Source organism: Falco punctatus (genome assembly GCF_963210335.1).
Source record: "Falco punctatus genome assembly, contig: scaffold_49, whole genome shotgun sequence".
NCBI classification, from domain to species: domain Eukaryota; kingdom Metazoa; phylum Chordata; class Aves; order Falconiformes; family Falconidae; genus Falco; species Falco punctatus.
This window is the reverse complement of record NW_027660175.1, coordinates 511,573-534,725: the sequence shown is the minus strand read 5'-3', so window position 1 is coordinate 534,725 and position 23,153 is coordinate 511,573. Positions and strand designations below refer to the sequence as shown.

The 23,153-nt window shown below is 55.0% G+C and overlaps 2 protein-coding genes across 2 annotated transcripts; both read left to right on the top strand.

Annotated features, from left to right (window-relative positions):
* The first annotated feature begins 6,609 nt into the window (after positions 1-6,609).
* On the top strand, positions 6,610-9,523 carry LOC308057699 (fas-binding factor 1 homolog). Its single transcript, XM_080411757.1, has 6 exons — positions 6,610-6,690; positions 7,031-7,058; positions 7,765-7,806; positions 8,130-8,220; positions 8,676-8,736; positions 9,268-9,523. Exons 1-6 carry the CDS (start codon positions 6,688-6,690, stop codon positions 9,328-9,330), a joined length of 288 nt encoding a protein of 95 aa, XP_080267883.1. The 5' UTR covers positions 6,610-6,687; the 3' UTR covers positions 9,331-9,523.
* LOC308057704 (fas-binding factor 1 homolog) lies at positions 9,507-22,495 on the top strand (the record flags this gene model as incomplete). The annotated part of the gene is made up of 24 exons (XM_080411761.1): positions 9,507-9,639; positions 10,176-10,256; positions 11,027-11,146; positions 12,004-12,157; positions 12,387-12,520; positions 12,963-13,065; positions 13,232-13,627; positions 14,281-14,358; positions 14,655-14,749; positions 15,462-15,520; positions 16,296-16,340; positions 16,432-16,566; positions 16,769-16,869; positions 17,303-17,509; positions 18,044-18,151; positions 18,459-18,598; positions 18,888-19,006; positions 19,136-19,258; positions 19,615-19,800; positions 20,563-20,739; positions 20,907-21,044; positions 21,146-21,278; positions 21,638-21,756; positions 22,312-22,495. The coding sequence occupies 24 exons, from the start codon at positions 9,507-9,509 to the stop codon at positions 22,393-22,395; spliced, it is 3,168 nt and encodes a 1,055-aa protein (XP_080267887.1). The 3' UTR covers positions 22,396-22,495.
* Positions 22,496-23,153: the final 658 nt, after the last annotated feature.

Below are 23,153 nucleotides of genomic sequence, written 5' to 3'. Positions count from 1 at the left end.
CCGCGCCGCTCCCGCAGCCGCCCCCGGGCAGGGCGGGGGGGGACGGCGGAGCCCTCCCCGGCTGCCGTGCGGGGTCTGCGGCCCGGGCACAGCGGCCCCGCCGGCGCACCCCGCAGCGAGCGCACCGCGGCGCGGGGGGGCGGGGGGCGGCCACCGGGTTCCAGCCGCCGGCTGTCCCCGAGGGAGGGGCGGGCGGGGTCGCTCCAGCCCGCGGCACCGCCTGCCGGACCGCCCGCCGGCCGGGAGGGGTGGCACCCCGCCCCGGGTGGCCCCCCGCCCCCCGAGCCGCCCCCCTCTCGCAGCCCGGGCTGCTGCCGAGCTCCTCTGCCGAGAGCCCGAGGGAGATCGCTGCCCCCCGGGCCCCGGTGCCCACTCGGGGCTGGAAAAGCGCAGCCCCCTGCAGCGTGCTTACAGGCACCGGGGGCTGGGGGCTGCCTCTGCCTGCCTGTGCGGGTATGCACACCGCATAACCTAGCGCTGACCCGAACTGCATGCACACGTGTGTGCGGTGGGCATGCCCGCTCGGCACGCGTGTGCCCACTGGAACACACTTCCTTGGCCGCAGCCGGGGCGGGGGCTGCAGCAGCCTCCCCTCTCTCCTGGGCTGGTACTGTAATAAGTAACTAAAGGTAATTTGCTGATCGACCAAGGCAAGCAAGAGGAACGAACCCGTTGTGGTGGTCTTAAGAACTTCCTGTTTAACAAGAAGAGACATGTCCACAATGTGATCTTGCTACACCAAACATGGGAACGTCCTGTCTGGCAAGAAACCACCACAACAGAAGCAGCAGAGGGGCTACTGAGGGTGTCAGAAGTGACCTCGGGGAAGACAAGAAGAGCTGCTCAGCTTGCTTGAATTTGCGCGCCGTTGGTGGAGCAGGAGACTCCCCAGCCGCCCAGCGCTGTTTTGCTTACTTGTCGCTTGCTTTAATAAATCACATTTTCTAATTGGCCAGTCTCTGTCATTTCATTGGACAGCTAAACTATAACAATTTTGGTGCCGTGACTCGGATAAAGGCAATCTGCCCTGAGGTCCGTGGCAGGGGAGTCGCCCCGCTGGATAAGCGGCCCTTGTCGGGGTGCTTCTACGCCAAATCCTTTACCGACGAACCTCAAATGTGACAGTGAGCAAATAAAACCGGTTACCCCGTAACCTCTGTGCACGAAGCCCGAATGAAGACGCAGGACGCGTGAGTATAGGCCGGTTAACCGTTCGGTTGGGGTTGGGTATCCTGAAGCGGGCTTGTGTGAGACGCCCAGGGAGGGCGAAGTGAGTGCGGACCCTCAGTAGTGCGCTTTCCAGACCCCGCGGGGGGCTGCGCCACGAACCAGGGGAAGCGAGTGCGTGAGTGAAAGAAGGCGCCTCGGAAGACGGGACAGAGGAAAAGCAAAGCCCTGTGATCCCATGGGTGGTTCTGGGGTCCAGATTAGGCTCCCACAGATACCACCGGAGAGTCTGCTAGGACTAATGATAAAATTTTGGGATGCGTACCCTTCTAGGCAGGGTAAGAGTAAAGTAAGATTGATACACTACTGTATGGAAGTTTGGGGTGGGAAACAAATTAGGGGCGACCACCTCTACTGACCGGTCTTCGGGGCATCTGAAGACTGGATATGCCAGGCTTTGAATATATATGTGAATTCAAAAGACCCCTTTTGCCTGGAGGAAAGTGAGTATGCTTCCTTATGGGTAGGGTCTGAAACTAGGGCCCTTTTGTTCCCGTTAAAAGAAAACAAAGGGGGGGAAAGAAGAAGAAGAATAGAAGTGAGGATGAGATCCCTACCTCTCCCCCTCCGTATATACCTCCACCGCCCTCCCCCCCCCCAGCCCTTACCACCTCCCTCACTCCCCTCCCGCTGCTATCTAGACCCTGTGAAAGTGTTAGGGTATTGGGGTGAGTTTGTACAAAGCCCCGTAGCCCCTCGAAGGTGCGGCTGAGTCACGCTGGATGCATGGCAGGGTGTTTGCTGTTTGCCTGCGAAGGCTGATATGTAATAACACAGACTTAAAGCAACAAGTAGCAGATTTGCATTCAGGGTAAGAAAGAGTTAAAATAGAAGTGCTGTAGCAGAGGCAGGCTTGTGTAACCTGCAGAGCAGGAACAGCATCTCCTGCCCCGAACCCTTCCGATGGTGGGGAGGAGGGGGTTGCTGTTGCTGACGATTGAGCAGAAGGACCTGACAATGTCACCCCGATTGCTGCAGCATTTGCAGCACAACAGGACCGGTAACGGCCCCTCTAGGGCAGGCAGCGGGTCTGAGGAGAGTAAAGGTGAATCTCTGATGGGGAAATTTAGATGTTTGAAAGTCAGTTGTGAATAGGACTGGATAAAGGTTCGAGTTGATTTTTACTAAGGTAATCGTGATGTAGAAAAGTTGGTGAATACAAAACCAACTTATTTGGTGTTAAACTTCAGTGAAAAGAATTTGTTACAGTTGTGGGAGCTGCTGGCCACCAGGAAAATATCCTGAAACCTTTAAAGTACAAACTAAGAAAACAAATAAGAATGCCAAATTCACCAAAATCTTTGTTGGGAAGAGATTTATTAGAACACCTAGACGTTTAAAGAAGGGGAAATGAAACCAAAAGTTAAAAATGATCAATTAACTAAGATGTTGAGCTTATCTTTAATTCAACAGAAAAGTGGAAGAGAGGACCTCCCTGAAGTAAAAGAAATCTTTAACCAGGTATATCTGAAAGTAAATTCCAAGTAAAGGGAAAAATGCTTTCCCTGTTACAGTAAAAATGATAAACAGGAGGCCTGCCTAGTTCAGGTAAAACAATATCCCTTGGTCAGCAAGGCTGTGGGGAATATTGCATAAAAACTAAAATAAAATACACTCTGTAGTAGTTCTACTAATGTAAATCTGTGTTTTACCATGACTGTGACTTGTTATGGGATGTGCAGATGAAACTCTGCATTGACAACAAAGTACAAGGAATAAGCTTGGTCAGGTGCCTCCTACCACAATCAAGGGCAAGACTGGGTTGGCCTCTGTGTTTGCCACCAAGAAGGATCTTGAGCTCTGCTGCTGGCTGCAACCCAGTAGGCGTTGAGCGGTGGGGACATGTGCCATGCCAGACCTTGATGTGAGGAAGGGCCCCCTCTGTTATAAGAGGGTCGTCCAGGAAGGAAGAACATAAGATGGCCCATTAAGGCACTGATTTGGAAATTGGAAACCGCCTGGCCGACCATGAAGCCATACAAGTAGCAGAAGAGGTAGGAAAGAAGGAATTATCCTTAATACCAGATGGTAAAATCCAAACTGTAAGTACAGATCAGGAGCCAAATTATTCTAAAGAAAACTTAAAGGTCATTCAGGACATGAATGATAAAATAAATAAGTGGACTTATTTGAGGGATGGTCGTATAGTGGTACCATCCAATTTAATATGGACCACAGCCGTAATAGAACATAATAGGATGCATTGGGGAGCTGATAATTTATATAAAAGTCTAAATCAGAAATTGATAGGGCAGAACTTGTATACTGTAATAAAACAGGTGACTCAGCGATGTGAAATGTGTTTGAAAATTAGCCAGGGCAACAGTGGCAAGTTGATTTTTCCAGACTCCCAAGAATTGAGGGGGTACCAATATTTATTAAATGAATGGACACCCCAACGTATCATACAGTATTATAAACCTGCAACTTGGAATCCTAATGAACTTATTAACGGCGCTCGAGAACCTATCTACAATCTGAATCATATCATTCGTCTACAGGCTGTCTTGGAAATTATTACTAATCAAACAGCTAAAGCTTTTGACGTGAAATGCAACTTATCAACACAGGATGGTTCTCGATTACCTGCTAGCCGAAGAAAGAGGTGTTTGTGATAAAGTAAATGTTTCCAATTGTTGTTTGAAAAGTGATGACAATGGTGAGGTAGTTAAACAAATCACATCAGAGACAGGGAAGTTAGCCCATGTTCCCGTCTGAACTTGGAAAGACGAATATTGACTTGTTTTCCTGGCTTCTCGGGAGCCCCTGGGTAAAACGAATCCTATTTTATTTGTTATGTGGATTAGCCACCTTATTGTTTTTGCCATGTGCTGTTCCATGTTTTATAAGATTAATTCAACACGTTATAACTAACATGCAATTTGCTATTATGGTTTCACCCGATGGCGTTAAACAAATGCGAGTAGTATGACAAAATGTACACACAAAATAACATTTTAATAGCCAACAAGAATTTGGAAACAATTGACTCTTAACAATTCAGATAACAATGTAAGCTGAGTAAAAAAAAAAAATAGAATAGCAACAAAAACAAGCGCCAGGAACGCAAAGACGAGGATATGGAAACGCCTTTTATACTTTTTCACCTCCGCCATAAGTTCTTGACGTGAGACAACAGAAAAACGCACCCTCTGCCTAAACAGCAACAGGAAAAAAAAAAATATATATATATATAAAATTTTGATCTTCTTTCTAATGAACCATATAGGTTAAACGTTTTGAGAACACTCACCTTACAGAATGTTCAGAGGGCGAAATGTCCACTCTAGACCCTTCTTCTCTGGCAGGTGACGTGGTGGTCTGGTGGTGAGAAAACCTTACATTGAAAACAGGGACCTGTCATTTGGCCATAGTGCCATGAATGTTACCATTAACAGACTTACCGGAGTGGTAAGCTCGGGAAATGGGTTTGGGACTTCATCTGGGCACGCAGTAGCCATTGTTGATCACGCGAATGGTCCGTGTATACCTTTGAACATGCGCATGCGCGATTTTAAAGCCCCACAGAATGTGCTGGAAAAATCTGGAAAGACCGCGCATGCAAAATCCCTATAGTCTAGCCATGATAGTGACGCATGTTAAAAAAAAAAAAAAAAAAGGGAATGTGTTAAGAAAAAGTTTTATTTTTAAGTTTTGGTTTTGTATGTTATTATTATATGTATTACCCAACTATGCCTATTGTAATTGTGACGTATTACCTTGTGAGTGTTATGATAAATGTTGGGATTGTGGAAAAAGGTTTACTTGCAGTGCCGAGAATGAAAGTAGCCTCTAATAAACAATAATAGGATAAAAAGAAAAAGGGGGGATTGTGAGAAACTATGGACTAGGGTATTGTTTATTAAGATTTATGTTAAGCTCAATAGGATAAAAAGAAAAAGGGGGGATTGTGAGAAAGTATGGACTAGGGTATTGTTTATTAAGATTTATGTTAAGCTCAATGTAAAGTTTAGGCAACAAAATATATGCAAACGCTTATGCAAACAGCTACCAGACACTGCTTGTGAAAGATAAGATAACCGCCAGATGTCCAGGAACCGACAGAAACAAGACAGACAACCCCACATAAGGATATATGAGTGAAGGGTCAATACCTCCACTACTTCATGAACACGGGTAAAGATGTATAAAAAGGGACTGTTTGAACTGCTCAGGGCGGCAGTTGGTGGAGCGCAGACTCCCCTGCCGTCCAGCGCTGTTTTGCTCATATTCTACTTGCTATAATTAATAAAATTTTAATTGGATTATGATCCGTTGTGGTCTGAATTTATAACAACGGGGGGGCTGCCGGCGTCTCCTGCGCCCAGCCTGCTGTGCTCCACAGGGGGCTGGGCGCTGGGTGCCCCATGGCGGGGCTGGGGGCTGTAATCCCCCGGTGCCTGGCCTGGGGCTGGCTCCTTGTGCTCCCGCTGGTGCCCGGGGGTCTCGAAAGGAGGGCTGGCGTTGCTCCTTGTTGGCGCCAATTAACAACAATTAAACACCAGGCCAGGGCGTTAAAGCCCCGCTTTGTGCCAGGGCACGTGCTGGGGGTGGCCGGGGGCACCGCAGCCGCTCTCAGCCCCTCGTGCGGGGGGTGCAGCGCTGGGGGCACCCCCAGCTCCGGGGGCCCGGCGGGGACTACACATCCCATCGTCCCGCGGGGGGGAGGGGCCGGGCCGGGCCGTGCCGTGCCGGGTGAGCCGCGGCCTTCCGGGGGCGGGTGTCCGGCGTGCTACCGGTGCGGGCTGGGGGGCTGCGGGCTCGGGGGGCTGGGGGTGAGGGGGCTGCGGGTTCGGGGGGCTGCGGGCTCGGCCCTGGGGGGCTGCGGGCTCGGGGTCTGGCGGGCGCTGGCGCGGGGCGCCGGGGTCAGGGGGCAGCGGGCGCCATGGCAACGGGATGCGCAGAGGCGGAGCCGGGGGGCGGTTGAGCGGTAAGTGGGGGGCTCCGCGCCTCCGGGCCGCGCACCCCTCGCCTCCAGCAGCGCTTTGCTTGTCCCAGGTCCCCGCGGGTGCCCCGGACCCAAGGGGGGGTGGGTGGGGGGGTTTCCCTCCCTCTGCCCCTGGCTGCTCCGCAGGCTCTGGGCTAAGCGGGACCCCCCGGGCTGTGCTGGGGTCGGGGGCGGCCGGAACCTTCACCCTCCCTGGTTCCCTGGGGGGGGTGTGATGTCCCCCCCGGGCTGCAGGAGCACGAAGCCGGTTTGGGGAGCGGGGGGGGGGGTGTTTTTCAGACTCAAATGGAGCCTTGTTGAGAGGGGCTCGGGGGGTGGGCGCGGCGCGGAGCCAGCCTGGCAGGCTGCAGCCCCCCGAGCCGGAGAGGGACATCTCTGTGGGAGAGGTGCCTCCGGCCGTGGTGGCACATCGGGGAACCCTCCTCTCCCTTCAGGCAGGAGGTGGGTGTGGATGTGACCAGTGGTGCCGGGTCCCCCTGCAACGTGGAAGAAGAATCCGTAAACGGACGCTGATGGTGAGCGTGGCCCTGCGGTGCGGGGCTGAGGCGGGGCTGGGAAATCCGGATCTGATGCTCTGGCAGCTCTGCCTGGAGGCAGAAGTGATCCCAAGGGCTGGAGGGTCCTGCCCAGCTGGCAGTCGGGAGGGGCTGTGCTCACCCGTGTCTCTGAAGTTGGAAATACCTTTGTAGTTCTGCATTTCACGTGTCATTTCCCAAACAGCACGGGCAGGAGGAGGGCCTCGCTGCTGTTTATGGGATGCTCTGGAGAAACCTGCCTCTGGCTTTAGTGTGTTTTGAGAAAGTCCAGGACAGACTTGCTTCATTTTCTAATGAGGGAATTTTTCTTTCTCCCCAGGCTACAAAACCCAAGAAAAGTTTAAGAGGTACGTACATATGCTGCAGGCTTTCCTTTTGCTGTCCGTAGGTGCTTCGATCTGCTGGGAATGCCTGGGGCAGGGGGGGGGGGACGACACTCTCAGGTGGCAGTCCTGGCTACTGAAATGTTTCATGATCCTTGTCTGAAAGCTGCAGATGGTTGAGTGCATCATCATGTCGTTCCTGAACCAGAAATTTTCACCTGCCTCTCACATCAAGCGGATTTGTTTATTGAGGTCCCACATTCCTTTCTTGTGGGCTTTCCCAAATTCAGGGGAGAATATAAGCATTTGTTTCAGTTCTTCCCATCACCTTATCCCTGTTTGGAGGGATACTGTTTGGAGGCCTCTTGCAGCCCCTGATACTGAAGCAGTGCTTTTGGGGTTGCCCAGGGACTCGAGATCCTGCGGGGTGAGAGCTCACAGGTTAAGTGCTGCTTGTGGCCAGTGACTAACTGAATACAAAGCAGCTGGTTCATTTGATAAAGATACCCCATTTCTGGCTAAGTGAAGCTAAATTTTTTATCCACAAAATACTGATCAGGTCCTGGCAGTTCTCTCTAGACTGACAAGGAAGGCCTGACGCTGATGATGCTTAAGACCAAAACTTTATTCTAGCAGATTTCCAAAGAGCAAGCCATACTGAAACTGGGAGCTTTCCTATGCCTGCTTGGTGAGCTCACCTGCCTCAACAGCTTAATTTGTCTCATTTCAGGCTCCATCGATGATGTGCTTGGTGACCTCCTGGGCTATGATGGTAAAACGAACCTTCTTCTCAGCTGAAAGGGCAGCGTCCTTCTATTCTTACTCCCCTCCTGGGAGCAGGAGGTGCTGGTGCAACAGCCATTGATCTGCAAGGGGGCTCCAGCTGTGAGGAGGGGATGGAGCAGGGAGCAGGGCTTCTCGGAGTCAGAGGCCATTGAATAGGCTGGACATCAGCTTTTGGGGAGGCAAAGTGAAGTTCACCTCTGATTAAAAGCCTCTGTGGCCCCGGGGTAGACAGCAGATCCCCCTTTGGAGTGCCTAGGTCAGGAATATGCCCGTGTCCATCATCCTCATCTCTCCCTGTCTTGTTTCCAGATGAAACCTCTGTTAAATCTGCCAAAGCTTCCCAGCCGGCTGTGGGCAGCAGTAGGAGAGCCCAGGACACTGGCTTGCAGGCCAGAAAGAAGTGAGTGCCTTTCAGACACAGCCTCTCCTGTGAGAGATCTCACTTGAAGATCTCTTTGTCCTCCCCAAATCCTTCTGATCTGCCCCATCCTTGGCTTTTCCACCTCCCTCCCTGCCCCAACAGTGATTGCCTGGGAAGGCGAGTTATCTTCTGCGATGCCTTTGGGAACTGGGAGCCCAGAGCCCGAAGCTTTCCAGCAAGAGTTGGGTGTCCCCCAGCCTTGTACATCTTCTGTAAATCTGCTTTGTAACAGTTGCTTAAATAGAGCAGTCCCAGCACTGCCGTCCTTTATCCCAGTGCTATTTTAGCCTCATTTTCTGCGTTGTACGATGCGGCTGGTGTGGCAGCCCTGTGTGGTCTCCTCTGCCTCCCGCTGCCTGGCCTGGCTTGGCTGTCCCTGGACACACTGGCCGAGCTCACGTGTGGTGCTGCTAACCCCCGGGCTTGTGTCATAGGTCCATTTTAGAAGATGATTTCTTCGACAGACTCCCTGCGAAGGACATAAATTCTGCAGAGGTGAGTCCAAGGTTCAGGAAAGAGCCTGGGAGTCCCGAGGGCTGGGGCTGAGCCGGGCCAAGGTTGCGGCGGTATCACCCCGGCCAGGTCAGCAGTGGCGTGCCAGCGATGAGCTGTGATGTCTGGCTGAAGAGGTAACCCCTCTCCAGCATCCCAGTGGGGTGGGGAAGACAGGACAGGGCGGGGGTGGTGGTGGAAGAAGGGCTTCCTGGTGCCTTGGGTGAGATGGAGCAAAGCTGGGGGGCACGTGCTGCTGCAGCCCAGCCTTCCTGCGTGCACTTTGGGTAAAGTGTTGTAGGAAGGACCTTCACCCAGAGCAACGGCCTTGGGTTTTCCTGATGCTTCTCCTAGAGGCAGCAGGATCTCGGCAAAGGAATTGGGGCACAGGGGGTTTCCAGAGAGGAGGACACCAGGAGGAGTTGGGCATGTATTCTTCTATCTCATAAAACGGATATCAAGGGATATGGGGTAAGGGGTGAGGAGTTTCCAAAAATCTCTTCCCCTCTGATGTCTCCCCTCCCTGGCATGCAGGGATCCAGTGTCTCCGACACAGACCCACAAGCTGTGCTGCAGACCCTGAAGGCAAGTCCTTAAATCCCCTCCATCTCCATCCATCCCCTCCATCTCCATCCATCCCCTCCATCTCCATCCATCCCCTCCATCTCCGCCCCAGCGCGCTGCCATGGCCTCCAGCACCAGCCTCCGAAGGGAGAAGCAGCTCTCACCCTGCTCCCCATCCTTGTCCTCTTGCTTTCCAGGATATGGACGACATGGAAGCTGATCTCCTGGGAATCCCGAAACCCAGTTCTGGGCCAGGGAAGGCAACTGTGAAAGGTTCTGGGAAATGTGACTTCTTGGGAGGAGGAGTAAAAAACACAGGGAAGCTGGTAGCTCCTGAGGAAGGTAAAAAGGAGATTCTGCTATTCTTTTCACACCCTGATTGTAAACGAGCAGGGATATTTTCCTATCCTTATCTGGGATACGGAGCAAAAAGTGGATTTGTTCCCTAAAATGCTTTTCCTGGTTGCTTTTTGCAGGAGTGTTATTCTGGCCATGTGTTACCCCTTAGGAGATCCCTGGACGTCACTCACACCAGCAGCCGCTGCCACCTCCCACCAAACACCACTCGGCTGTTCCCTGGGGCGGTGCAAAGTGTTTCTGGTGGGGAGCCCCCTGCTCTGGGGGCAAGGAGAGCCAGAGGAGCTGCATTTCAGATCTGCCAGCCCCTAAAGTGCCCTGATCTTCCCCTGGCCCTTTTCTCCTCTGCTTGCAAGGAGACCCCTCCGGAGAGATGTGCACCTGGCAGGGCTGTGGGGGGGTCTGTCCATCACAGCGGGTGCTTTTAGGGGGCTGCCACCCAAAAAGCGACCCTTAGCTAGGGTGGGACTGGGGCATTTCTGCAGTACCTTGTCTCTGAGAGCCGTGGCCTCTCTTTCTAGGAGAGAAAGTGCCTGCGATGGAAAAGAAGGCGCTCTCATCCCCTGCCGCTCCCCGACACAACAAGAAATTTAACTTTGAAGGTGGGATCTCACTTCACGCGGCTGCGGGGGGGCGCTGGGGGCTCTGCCCGTGCTCTTTGCCTCCTCGGTTAGCTGGAGGCTTGACTGGTTAATAAGATACGGAGTCCTTCACCCCTATGATGCTAGTGCAAATGTAATCCTTCAGAGGTGACCAAAGGGAAAAAAACCTCTGCATTCGAGGCCCTCCCCAGGACAGGACTGGGGGGTGATTCCTGGGGGCATTTGCATTTTTATATGTGCTTTGGTTTTTAATGATTGTAACGCTTGGGAGCCCCTGTGTCAGGGGGGGTTCTGTCCAGCTTCTGAACAGGGGAGTGGTTTCCTGGCACAGCTGAAATCTGGTTCTCAAAGCCTGTGCTTTAACAAAGATCAGGATCTGTTAAAATCTGTTAAAAAAAAAACAAAACCAAAAACCCTAATGGGCTTTAGGTGATTTAGGTGGCCTTTCTCCCCTTTTTCTTTGCCTAAGCTGTGTTCAGGCATTAAAGCACCCAAATTTTTGAGTTATTTTCTTCCGGGAGGATGAAAACGTGGAAAAACTGAACGGAAATCTAAGTCTTTGAGTGTTTGAAGTTCAGGGAGACTCAAGGGTATCCCAGGTCCCTGCAGGACCCGCGCTCATGGCTTTGGGCAGATACACTCTGCTGTCCCCACGTGCACGTTGTGGGGAACAGTGGCTGGCGTAGTGCAGAGCTCTTCTTCTAAATAACGTTGCGTTTGTTTGTTTGTTTTGTTATTCTCTTTTCCTGTACCTGCTGGGTAATTCCCAGATTTAGATGATCCTTTGGCAGGACTTTTGTCTGATGAGGAGCAGGATGCTCCCAAGAAACCAGCTCCAACAGGCGCTAAAAGCAGCTCTGAGGAAAAACCAGAACAGAGCAAAGAGAAAGGTAAGTGGGGTTGCTCAGTGCATCCTCTTTGTATTACATAAATCAGCAGCATGGATTAGTCTGTGTGAGATCCAAAATGATTACATTGAAAGCCACCTAGTCCTACCTCTTATTAGCCAGTAACGTAATTTATAGAGCAGCTTGGTAACGGGGTTAATTGTGCCACAGCTCACCAAGTGCTTGATACTTGCAGTGCGCCGCAGATTATGGAGCTGAGCTTTCCTTTCCAGGAATGGAGGCTCTGATCTTACCTTTGACCTCATCCAGCCCGTTCTGCACGCATTGCCAAATGAGAACAAATTTTCTGGGTCAGGATTTGCGTGTCTGAGAGCAGCACCAGTCCGTGCCACACCACAACTGGGGCACCTCTGGGTGGGATCCAGCTGTGGCTGTGTTACAGGCACTTGTCCCTCTTGTTCCTGCAGCAGGGATGCTAATGGGTCTGAGGGTCCCCTAAAATCACCTTTCACCCTGATAAATCTACTCTGGATGCAAGTAGCAGCTGGTGGGTTAGGGCAAGGTCTAAGGTGTGTTGGTAGAGAGGGACTTTAGGCAAAAGGGGACAGGAATTATCTGACTGGAAACTTTCAAAGCTAAAGAAGCTCCTGGCGTTATCCAGAGCTGGAAACCCCAGTGTCAGTGGCACCCAGCAGTGTCCCAGCAGTGGATGCATGGCTGCAGACCAGGCAGTAGTGCATTGCCGCTGTGTTACTTGCTGTGAGATCTGTTCGCTGATCTTAAAAATTACTTTTTAAATGGTCCTGAGAGATAAGAGCAGGCAGGGATGCTTTGATCTCCTGTTTAAAAAAAAAAAAAAGCCCTGATCAAACCTTTACCATGTGTGATCCCATCCACAGAGCCACCTCCACCCCAGACGCCCCTGCACACCGTGGCCCCGGTCCAGAGGAGGGCTGAGCTCACTTTTGAAGATACTGATGACGACCTGATGCATGCGCTGGGACTTGGCAGTGGCTCAAAAGGAGCTGAGAAGCAGGGAAAGAAGGCAGAAAAGTAAGGGCAATGAAGAGGCAGTGAGAGTAAAGCAGGGGATGGCTTGTGCGTTGGGATGGTGCCAGCATGCTGGGGGGGGGGGGATGCTGGAGCTTCTGCCTGTGGGTCCCAGAAAGGGGCAAGAGCAGCCTCGTTTCACAGAGAAGAGCCAGAGCACCCTGGCAAGGCTGTGTGACAAGAAACAGCCCTGCCTCCCAGGGAAACCTATCTGCCACTGTGTCACCAACAGAGAGGTGCTCCGGCCAGCCCGCTCCAAGCTGGATGAGTTGCTGGGACAAAATTCCGTGGCCAAAATCCTGGAACAGCCAGGCACAGGAGAGCGCAGAGAGTTCAAACTGGATAAGAAGTACCAAAAGCAGCCAGGTGAGCGTGGCCAGGGATGCTGGGAAGGTCTGCAGAGGTGATGGCGTTGGCTTGGGAGGGCGAGATTGATTTCTAATGTCCTTGAAGGGGAAATACCCTTTCTGTAGTGGTCAGCAGGGTGGCTAATGGGCTCCCAGTCAGCTCTGGGGCAAAGGTGACTGATGCAAAAGTGTTGTACCCTGCCTTCGAGGCAGCCTGGGGGCATTTGCACAGCAGCTGTAACTCAGTTGCCTTTGGACATGGACTGATTCTCAGCAAAGCAACTTTTCCCAGCCACGTGGAGGAGACACGTTGCTTGCAGGTTTCCAGGGAAGATGTTTCCAGCTGTGTCTTCCCAGAGGCAGCAATCGCAGTGGGAATTGCAGGGGAGGAGGAGGAGGGCTGGTGTCTTTGCAAACAGCCGCTCCTCTAGGCGCTGACTCAAAGCTGCTTGTCTGAACAGAGAAGGAAGACGGCTGGGACAAGGAGGATTTTGTCTTTGGAGCGTACCAGCCGACGGTGGCCTCCATGCCCAAGGGCCAGCCGGCGAGGAGGCAGCCTGTGAGGTATTGTGCTCTGCGTGTGGAGCTCCAGCCAGCAGCCACGCTGCCCCCGCGGCAGAGCGGGCAGGGTCCCCGGGCAGGGTCCCCGGGCAGGGTCCCCGGGCAGGGTCCCCGGGCAGGGTCCCCGGGGTCCTCTCACAGGCACATATGTGACTGCTTCTCCTTGCAGCAGGTTTCCAGCCGAGAACAGCAGCGAACCAAAACCAGAACCCCGCTCCAAATCTCCTCCTTCAGCCAGGCACAGCCCTGTGCGGAGCAGCCGGACTCGAGGTGACTGGCTGGGCTTGAAAGATGAGGATTTTATGGATGCGAAGCCAACATCTGCAGCAAAAGCCAATCCTGCAGTGAGCTACCCCAGCCCTGGCACAGCCCAGCAGCCCGGCCCCACCAGCGAGCTCCCGGCTGCAGAGGCAGCGCTGGCTAAACCTGACCCGCTGGAGGAAGACAACTGGCTGAGCGCTGCCTTGTCTCGCAAGAAAGCCCAAGCACAGGCGAAGGCTCAGGAGCAAAGTGCCAAGCCCTTGGAGTCCCCAGAAGGAGGGCTGGATCCCCACGCTCCTGTCAGGTAAAAGCACAGCTGGTGGCCACAGGGCTCCCATCATGCAGCTGCTCCAACAGGACGTCTCAGAAATCCTCTGCTCGGATTTAAGAAATCCATTTTAAGTGCTCTCTTGCCTCGGGTTGGATTAATAACGCAGAGGTTTCTCCCACTGGTGCAGCCTGCAGGGCCATCGCACCTCTGGGCTCTCCTTCTAGTCATGGCTGAGATTGCACGTGCTGCCCCAGGTCCTGTGGGATTGTCCTGGATCAGCATACCCCCACGAGCTCCACGCATGCTCCTCATTCCTGCCTTCTTTTCCCTTCGTTCCTCCTAGTTCCAGGAAAACCACCTCCTCCAGCTGAGTTGGCACAGACAGGTTCAGGCTTGTGCCATTGGGATGGGACTCAGAAGTGAATTGCAGAGAAGCAGCCGCGTGTGTCGTGGGCAGGGGCATGTTGCCCAGGGGAAGGGGGTGGATGCAGCAAGGAGGAACTGGTGTTCCTCCAGAGATGGAGGTTCTGAGGTGTCTTTGCTCCCTCTGAAGCCAACAGGTTGAATCCTGCCGCAGCTGAGTGGGATAGGTTTTCACCTGCAAGGCAGGAACTGGTGTTGAGGGAAAGGATCTTGTCTTTCCTTGCCTCCTGGGCTCTCCCCCATGGGATGTTTTTTGCTTGCAGCCAGCCAGCCAGCCCCACAGGAGCACCGCAGCAGGCAGCTGTCCCGCAGGACCAGGCAGCGAGTGCAGATGGCTCCAGGTGAGGCCTCCTTCACCTTTCAGACACCTCCACAAGGGAGAATTCCTGTGGGAAGCGGCTGCATGTGTAGGTGGGGGAGCGGGGAGGGCTGGTAGCCAGCCGTGACCACTTTGGTCTGGGACCTGTGTAACCGGGAAGGAAGGCAGCGCTGAAGGATCGTCGGGCCCTTGCCTGTTCGATCGCAGTGCGACAGCCAAGCTTTAAACTTGCAAAAATGCCAAGCGGGATAATGTCTGCGTGCCTCTCCCTGCGCTGTGACACTGCTGTGCGTCACTTGTGTCTCTGTGCCCACGCAGGCAGCCGGTCCCCTGGCTCAGCACCACGAAACAAGCCTCGGTTCAACCATCGGATCCTGCGAAGGGGCATCCCTCCAGAAATGCCGGTGCCTTGGGTGCGTTTCCTGTGGTTGTACGGTTCGGGCAGCAGAGATTTGTACAGTTTGGTATGCGGAGAAGGGTCTCCCTGCCCTGAAAAAAAACCAAAACCAACCCCCCAAAAAAAGGCAGGAACCACAGCACTTCCCTTGGCCACATGAATGCTGCCCAGGCTTTGACCAGCCATTGTCGGAGCAGGTTGCTGAGCTGCAGGATCCCACCATCCCCATGTCAGCTGGTGTGCTGGGGCACACTGAGCTCCGCAGTGCTGCCTTTGGGGTTTCGGAAGGCTGTGAGGGACTCGCTTTGCCGGAGCAATGGGTGTGCATAAGTTCACGCTGCCCCATCTGTCTTCCCTTTGCTGCCCCCACACTTGTCCCACCAGTGCTATGTGCTGGAAAGACCCCCTTCTGCTCTGGGCTGTGGCTGTGCGCCGGTTCAGAGGCCGCTGAAAGTGGCTTAGGGGACCCAGTCTCCTCCCTAGGTGATGGAGATGGAGGAGGAGCTGTGCTTTGTCCCTTGATTTACTCTGCAGAGCAGAGTCCCACCGTTGTGTGTGGAGTGGGGATGCAGACACGGACAAGCCTGTCTGACCCTCTGCCCTCATTGCCAGCTCCCAGAGCGGAGCGCGACCCTCATCGCTGTGCCCAGGAGACCCAGGCCCTCATCCTGCTGGGAGGGGATGGTTCCCATTGCTATATTCAAATCATGGACTTGTCCAATTTTCAGCCTCTACAGGCTCATTCCCAGGAAAGCAGGAGGCACCAGGCCCTGCCCCGCTCACTCAGGTAGGTGTGCTGGGTCCGTGCCCCGAGCGGTGCAGGATCAGGGCAGCGATCGCGAGCCCTCCGCTGCCGACTCGCCGCCATCCCGCTCTGTCCGTGCTCCCTCGGCCTGAGGAAGGATGTGCCCCACTTTGCATCTCTGGGAAGCCGTGTCCATGGAGGCAAAGAGTTTGGAGCTCCCCGAGGTGCCACAAGTTGCGTTTATCAGGCCAAAGCATGGGTGCTATGGATGCTTTGTAAATCATGTGTGTTTATAGCCCTGCATGGCCTGAGCAGCATTTACACAGTTCCCCAGGCATATATACATATTATATTAACTAGACAACAGAGGCTCCAGGTGATAAAGGACTTTTTCTTCAGTTGATTTTCCCCAGTATAGTGTTGAAGATGCTCTGAGATTATTTCTAGACAACTGAAGGAGAATTGAAGCCTTTCACAGAGAAGGCAGCTCTTGCTTGGTCTTTGAAGCCTCTCCTTCTCATCCAGCTGGGCTCCTTGCCCTGCCCTGGTGGTGGGACACATGTTGTCTCCCAGAGGGCTTGTGGTCTCAGCCTTGATTCTGCCCCCAGAGAAGGAAGAGCGCAGCATGCTTGTGTCTGGGGTGGGGGCTGCCGAGTGTCACCTGGGGAGAAGGGACCCACGCCAGCACGGGGATTGGGCTGGGGAGGGGGTGGGGGTGGTACTGCAGTAGGCTGGAGATGGATCGCCGTTTCCAGGCTAGGAGGAGATGTTCTCCCCAGGGCTTTACCTCCCTGAGAGCATCCCTGTGTCTCCGCAGGTTCCTGCACCCAGGGCACATGTCCAGGCTGCCCCGCAGCTGCAGGTAAGGCAGGTGCCTTCTTTTGGAGGCTGATGGCCGCACCACAAAGCCACTGATCCTGAAGGGCCTCGATCTTCTCTCTCCATCCTTGTAGGCAGAGTTCTCAGCCCCGGGCTTGCAGCATGAGACGAGGCAGGGGGCTCCCGCAGCCCAGCTCCATGAGGATGCATCAGGCTGCCAGGCAGCGCTGCTGAGCGCCCAGGCCCGTGTGGCAGAGCTGGAGAGCCAGGTGAGCCCCATTGCCTGCTGAATGGGGGACCACGGGTGACCCAGAGGGAGGAGAAGGAGCCATATCCTGTCCCAATAGCATCAGGGTGACAGGGGAGAGAGGTGAAACCTCCCTGTCCAGAGACGCCTATGGCCACCAAGTGCTGCTGTGGGAGTTCTGTCCCCAGGGCAGCACAAGGACTTTCTCTCCGGGTGCCTGGCAGGTCCGAATGCTGGAGCTGGAGCGGACACAGCACAAACTGTTGCTGGAAAATCTCCAGCAGCGGCACCAGGAGGAACTGAATCTCCTTGAGAGCACCCACAGGTACCAGCCTCTCACCTGTGCTTCCCTCCTCGCCTACAGCTCTGTCTCTCCTGGGGTGGGAGTGCTGGGATGCTTCCCAAATCCGCCCCTGGGGCAGGTGGGCGCAGAGCCATGTCGATGTGGACGTGGTGGGGGCAGAGAGCAGCCCCACAGGTGAGCCAACATGGGAGTCCACTCTCACCACCACTGTCCCCTGGGTGACAAGGAGGAGGGGCTGGTCCCATTGCCAGCGCACCCCCAACCAGGCAGCACAGTGGGCAGTAGCAGGAGGGTTCAAGGCTCAGGTCTGCGTGTTTCGCCATGCACACAGCAACACTGGTCTGCTCGCAAACCCCTGTGTGCGCTCTGCGGGGGGGGGGGGGGGGGGGTGTGGTGTGTGCTGGGTATTGCTGTGGAAGCAACACTTCTTCCTGGCTGTGACCTCTCGGGGCAGGAACCAGGTGAAGGTGGTGGAGGACACCTACGGGCAGCGGGAGGAGAGGCTGCGGCTGGAGAAGGAGCAGCTGATGGCTCAGCTCCTGCTGCAGAGCCAGGATGCGGAGCGGGCACGGGCAGAGCTGCTGGCGCAGCACCAGCAGCGCCTGGCCACGCTGGAGCAGCAGAACAAGCTGGAGATGGAGCGTCTGCAAGAGCTGCAGAGGTGAGAGTGGCACGAGTGGCACACACGTGTGGCTGGTACCCACAGTCTCAGCGAAGGAACCAGGGAGTGGTTTGGGGACATGGTGAAAGGAGAAACCAGACTCCAGAAGCACTGGGTTGTGGGCAGCTTGGTGCCTTTTGGAACGGGGATTTGCTTTGTAGGTGGACACAGGGAGATCTGACTGGAGACATGGTTTCAGAGTGAATGCATTGTATTTTGAAAGATGCTGAACCCAATGTTTTATCTTCCCCCAAATCTCTTTTATTCAGGTCAGTGAGTTCAGTGAGTCACTGATGTCCACATAGTTTGGGTCAATGACAAATCAGTTTTTGGTAGAGGAGCTCATAACCCCAAAATTGGGCCCATCCCAAATGTGGATGCCTGTCGGTGGAATGCCCCAGGACAGACCCCCATGCCAGCTCAGCTCCTGGCACCTGATTCTCAGCCCCACAACCAAGCCTCTCCCACAATGCCTATCATGGGGAGCACTGGTTTGTGCCAGCCTGTGGCAGGCTCCTTCCCCGTGTCCCGCAGGGTGTCTGTCCAGGAGATGCGCAAAGACCACGAAGAGCAGCTCCAGCGGCTGAAGCGGCTGAAAGACCAGGAGATCGATGCAGTGACCAGCGCCACATCGTACACCAGGTACTGACAGTTGTGTTCCCACATTGGTCCCTGGCCACAGCATTCCCTGTCCTACACGAACCAGGCTTGGACCATGGCAACAGGGGCCATCCCCTCTCCCACCCACTGCCTGCGGGGATGCTGAGCTGTGTAATACCCGTCAGTGCCCCCCGGAAGCAGGAGCTGCATCTTCCTACTGCTCTGCTGTGACCCAGAGAGGTTCAGGGCAGGGCTGCCCGGCCTTTGGGCCACCAAATATCCCCCTCTCCATTGCGGTGAGATGAAGTGTGTCCCACAGGGGTGACCCTCCCCTCACTTCTCTCTGCAGGTCTCTGAATGGCATCATCGAGCGGATGGAGAAGTTCTCCAGCAACTTGCATGACCTCTCGCGAAAGGTGGAGGCCACACACCACACCACCTCCCAGGAGCTGGCCATGGGGGTACGGCAGCGGGATGAGCAGCTCAAGGGTATGTCTGCTGTTCCTCTGTGCCGGAACGGCTGCGGGGTCTCCACCGGAGCTGGGGGTACCCAGAAAACAAGGAGAAGTTGCTCTGAGTCAGCCAGAGGCTGGGAGCTGAGGCTGGCAAAGCCTTGCCTGCCTTGGTCACTGGACATCTCGGGGTCTTCCCTTTACAAAGCAGTGTCCTGGGGATGTGCCAGGGGTGATGAGCACAAACACACACAGTTTTTCTGTGAACATGGTGTGGATAGAAGGGAAGAACTTCCCGCCTCATGCTGCTCGTGCCTCTCCCCAAGTGCTCCAGGACAGGCTATCGCAGCAGCAGAGGGACATGGAGGAGGAGCGGAGCCGACTCCAGGAGGTGATCGCTAAAATGGAGGCCAGGCTGAGTGAGCAGACTCGGCTGCTGGAGCAGGTGAGCCCACACTGTGTCCTCTGCCCGGGTCGGCCCTCCTGTCTGGGTATGGGGTATGTGTCTCACCAACTGGAGGTTCCTGGCCTGGAGGTTGTGAATAGCATCTGTCACCTCTGTGTCTGAACGCAGGAGCGATGGAGGGCAACGGCAGAGCAATCCAAAGTGGAATTACTGCAGCACTCACTGGAGGAGCAGCGGCGAGTCATGACCCAGCAGCTGTCCATGGAGCAAGCAGAGCTGGAGAGGGCGAAGGTGAGGTGGGGCAGACATCTCCAGGGCTGCACTGCATTGTGTGGTGGAGGCAAGAGCTGGGTGCTGGGCTGCAGCATCCTTCTGCAGCTCTCTGCCTCCTCAGCCTCACACAGGGGGAATCGCAGTCAGGCCAGCCCTCTGGCTCACGGATGCAGGAGGCCGCGGTGTGTGCGCATGGCACGTGCTGGTTCTTGAGGAACACGGGACCAGAGCTCACGGTGACAGGGTTCACACCAGGCACCGTGGGCTTGAACCAGCCCCTAGATGTTGCACGGCAGAGATGGGTTAAAGGAGAAAAATCCTGTGGCGAATGGGACTTAGTGCTTCTTCTCTCCCTCTCTGGCAACGCTCCCCAGAGTGCTCTGCTGGAAGAGCAGAAGTCCGTGATGCAGAAGTGCTCGCAGGAGCAACGGAAGCTGGCAGCCGAGTGGGCTGAATTTCACACCCAGCAGCAGCTGAGGAAGGAGCAGATGGAGCGCAACATGGACCGAGCCCTGAAGATGGACTCACAGAGAGAGGGCACCATCATGAGCCTGGCCAAGGTACCACAGTAGAGCCCCTCTCCATGGCCTCCAGCACCACCTGGCAGCTCACGGATGGGTCCTGCCCACCGGGGAGATGTTCAGCCCTGCCTTCAGGTGTTTAAAACAAGTTTTAAGAGACATCACTGCGGTGGTGAGAATCGGGCTGTTCCAGGAGCAGCCTCCACCAGCCTGTTTTAGATGTTGACTGAAGCATCAGTCACCTCTGTCTCTCCCCTTTGCCTGTGAGGAGTTTGGGCAGCCAGACCAGGCACAGCCGCCTCCATTGTAAGTCTGGTGAGAGGAAACCCCCATGGTGCGTTAAACAGAACCTCCCCATGCCATGGGGACATGTTTGGAGCCAGTTCTCCCCCCTGGAGCTGTCCAGAGGAGATGTGTGGCACAGACTGTGGCAGGGCTGCATTTCTGAGGGCTACCAGGGTGGAAAATAACCATTCAGGCTGGGTGTTTCCACTGCTGACAAACTGCCAAGCCTTGAGCATGTTTTAGAGTGTGTAGCGTGGGTGAGGGGCTCCGTCCTTTCTGGGGAAGGAGTGTGTGTGTGTGTGTGTGTGCCTGTACAGTCCCAGCTCTGCCAACCCTGGTGCCCAAGGGTGGGTGGATGAGAGCATTGGTTGGGTACCTGGTGGTGTTGCTCTGCACCCCAAACTGGCAAACACAAGAAGGAAAACAGGGGCAGATCTCTCCCATCACTTGGGGGGACATGAGATAGTGGCCAGGATAGGGCAGGTAGTGCATTGATTTTCCCCATGCCCATCCTAGGAGCAGGCAGAGCTGAAGATCTGGAGCCATGAGCTGAAAACCAGGGAGGAGCAGCTGGTGAGGGACAGGGAGCTGCTGGACAAGTCCTGGCAGGAGCTGAGGCTGGAGAAGGAGAAGGTGGACAGGGCCACACTGCGCATCCAGCAGCAGGAGGAGCAGATTAAAAGCACGACCAAGGTAAGTGAAGCATCTGCGCTGCAATTCACAGCTGGGGTTTCACATCCCTCCTTGAGTGCTGAATCCCAGTGCTGTCCTGGGAGGGGAACAGGGGGTGCACAAAGGAGCCCTGCCCCAGGGCAGCGAGGGTCCCTGTCCCCAGCCTCCTCAGCTGCTCTGCCTTGCAGCTCTCATCCCAGAAGTACAAGGAAGGGGAGCAAGCCCTGCAAGAGGCGTGCAGGATAGAGTCCGAGCACCAGAGGAGGCTGCAGGTCATGGAGCAGCAGCTGGAGCAGCTGAAGCAGCAGGAACAGCGTCTTCACGAGGCAAAGACTCCCTTGCCTTTCCTTCTTGGCCTGGGGCCGCTGTGCCAAGGGCCTGAACCTTTGCCAACAGTTTCTCTCTCTTTCTCCCGGGGATGGGGCAGGAGCGGCTGAGCATGGCTCGCCAGAGGAGACAGCTCGAACAGATACGTGAGGAACTGCCCACCAACTCTGCGATGCTGCTGAACACAAACCAGGGCCTCAGTGCCCCTAGGAGAGGCCTCTCCAGCACACCGTGTAAGGCTTCCTGCACACTGCTGGGGGAGGGGGGGGACGGGACATGCTGGGGGCCAGTTGCACTTGTATTCCACTTCTCAGGAGGCTTGGGATGTTCCTGGGGGCTCATCACACACTCAGATGTGAGTTGGCCTCCTCACATCCTCTGAAGGAGCTCAGCAGAGACCTCTGAGCCAGGGCAGTGCCAGGAGGGGGCAGAGGGGGCAGGAAGGGAGAGGCAGGTGGATTAAAGGCCGTTTGCAGTGGGAGGTTGGGGAGGACCCTGCTGCAGGGACATGCAGGCAGCAAAAAAAGGGACACTTGTCCGTCTGCTGTTCCTCTAACGGCAGCGGTACCACACGGTTGGGCTCTTGTTCCAGGTTTTCCACTTCCCACCAGCGCGCTCCCTTGGCATAGCCCAGGGGGTAGCAGGGACACTGGGGCTGGCCCCACCGAGCTCTACGCCACATTGTTGCTGCTGAAGCACAGGGCCCAGCAGGTGAGGTGGTGGGAAACCAGGGCTGGAAAGGGCTTCAGACCAGCTGGGTGGGAGCAGGGCTGGGTGAAGCCTGGGTTGAGCCTGACGGCCACAGGGTGGGTGTGAGATCGTTGCTGGGCTGGGTGGGCTCGCAGAAGCCGTGGGCACCTAGAAGAGTGATACCAGCAGCAAGGGTTGGTGCGTCCTCACGGCTTGTTTCAGGCTGGTTGATAACATCCTTGGCTTGATGGCGTTGCCCCATCCCTGGGTGGCAGAAGCCAGCTCTGCTGGGCTCTGGCTTCATGATGTCCCCATCCTCAGCCCCCTCCTTCCCTGCTGGGTCCTTCCCCAGGCAGGGATGCTCTTTGAGCCTTCCTCTGTGGGCCTCACTCGGTGTGAGGTTATGGGCTCTGTGGGGAGCCCATACACCCCGGGGGCTACCACAGATGGGTACCTGCCCGCTGCTCGCCGCACGGAGGAGGGTTTGGGATACTCCCATCACTCGTGAGCAGCACCCTGGCCTGTGACCCCATTTCTGTGGCACTCTGATATCCGTGCCATCTATCCCTCTCTTAGGACCATGATTTCTTAGAGAAGGAGCAGTTCTTCCTGGACACCCTGAAGAAAGCAACCTACAACACTTCATCTCTGTCAGGCTGAGGAGGTGGCATCCCCACGCACCCCAAGGGATGGCTGTGCCTGTCCCCGCAGGAGGCTGCTGTGGAGGAAAACAAACAATAAATAATCCCAGTTCTCTGCTGAGGAAGTGTCCTCTTTAAAAGCAACCTCGGAGTGTTCAGAGCGTGAAATCCATCCCTGGGCTGGGAAGTCTGGCCTCCATCCCTCAGGGCCAGTGTCCCTGGCCACCTGGCAGGCACTGCTGGGAGGCAGTGGCCACCGTGGGTGTGAGAAACTATGGACTAGGGTATTGTTTATTAAGATTTATGTTAAGCTCAATGTAAAGTTTAGGCAACAAAATATATGAAAACGCTTATGCAAACAGCTACCAGACACTGCTTGTGAAAGATAAGATAACCGCCAGATGTCCAGGAACCGACAGAAACAAGACAGACAACCCCACATAAGGATATATGAGTGAAGGGTCAATACCTCCACTACTTCATGAACACGGGTAAAGATGTATAAAAAGGGACTGTTTGAACTGCTCAGGACGGCAGTTGGTGGAGCGCAGACTCCCCTGCCGTCCAGCGCTGTCTTTGCTCATATTCTACTTGCTATAATTAATAAAATTTTAATTGGATTATGATCCGTTGTGGTCTCAATTTATAACAATTTCTGGTGCCGTGACTCGGATAAGGAACAGTGGGCTTTGGTCCTCCGGGGAGGCGCCCCGCGACATTTCGCGGCCCCGCGACCAACAGCTTACTCCAACCTTACCGACGAACCTAAATTCTAGA

Coding starts and splice junctions, on each gene's coding strand:
- LOC308057699 (XM_080411757.1), top strand. Junction 7,059..7,764: donor ACCCAAGAAAAGTTTAAGAG/GTACGTACATAT, acceptor GTCTCATTTCAG/GCTCCATCGATGATGTGCTT. Junction 8,737..9,267: donor AGGACATAAATTCTGCAGAG/GTGAGTCCAAGG, acceptor CCTGGCATGCAG/GGATCCAGTGTCTCCGACAC.